This window comes from Penaeus monodon, chromosome 23 (assembly GCF_015228065.2).
Source record: "Penaeus monodon isolate SGIC_2016 chromosome 23, NSTDA_Pmon_1, whole genome shotgun sequence".
NCBI classification, from domain to species: domain Eukaryota; kingdom Metazoa; phylum Arthropoda; class Malacostraca; order Decapoda; family Penaeidae; genus Penaeus; species Penaeus monodon.
Window position 1 is genome coordinate 7294122 of NC_051408.1, and position 526 is coordinate 7294647.

General features: G+C 34.4%; 1 protein-coding gene across 1 annotated transcript in view; it reads right to left on the reverse strand.

Moving 5' to 3' along the window:
* LOC119588113 overlaps positions 1 to 316 on the reverse strand; it is a 3469-nt gene extending 3153 nt beyond the window's left edge. Inside the window, exon 1 of the mRNA XM_037936823.1 lies at positions 110 to 316. Coding sequence (XP_037792751.1) covers positions 110 to 117 — 8 coding nt within the window. The 5' untranslated portion in view covers positions 118 to 316. The remainder of the gene's footprint in view (positions 1 to 109) is intronic.
* Positions 317 to 526: the final 210 nt, after the last annotated feature.

Here is a 526-nt window from a genome sequence, read left to right on the forward strand (position 1 = left end):
CCCTGTTGCCTGAAGGAAATATCATTGTTCTAAAACCTTAAAAATATTCTTAATTATTTTTTGAATGATTAAACTGCAATGACCCACTGCACCTCACAGAAAAACTCACCTGTTCATAGTTACGCTGCTCCTCGTGACCTCATATGACCTCAATCGCAGAAGAACTAAAAGCTCCGACAGTCTGACCCCCCTTCGTCTGTGACCTTGCTGGGTCTTCCTTTTCCTGACCTAACGTGACCTCAGGGCAAGTACTTTCACTCTTCCATACAAGAAGCTGATTAATGGTTATTTCTTTTCAGATAAAATTTTTAAAATACTCTTATAAGTTTATTCGAACGTTCATTTAATGTTGTACTCAAAGACACATTACTTTTTTTTTACATATTCTTCTAGAAATAAAGTAATATTGTCCATGATATTTCTCCAACGAAAACAATACATTTTTTTCCTGGATTGTGATATTGATCAGACGAAAATATTCTTTTTTTTTCATAGACTTTCCTGCTATTTTCTCCTTTCACTTTTA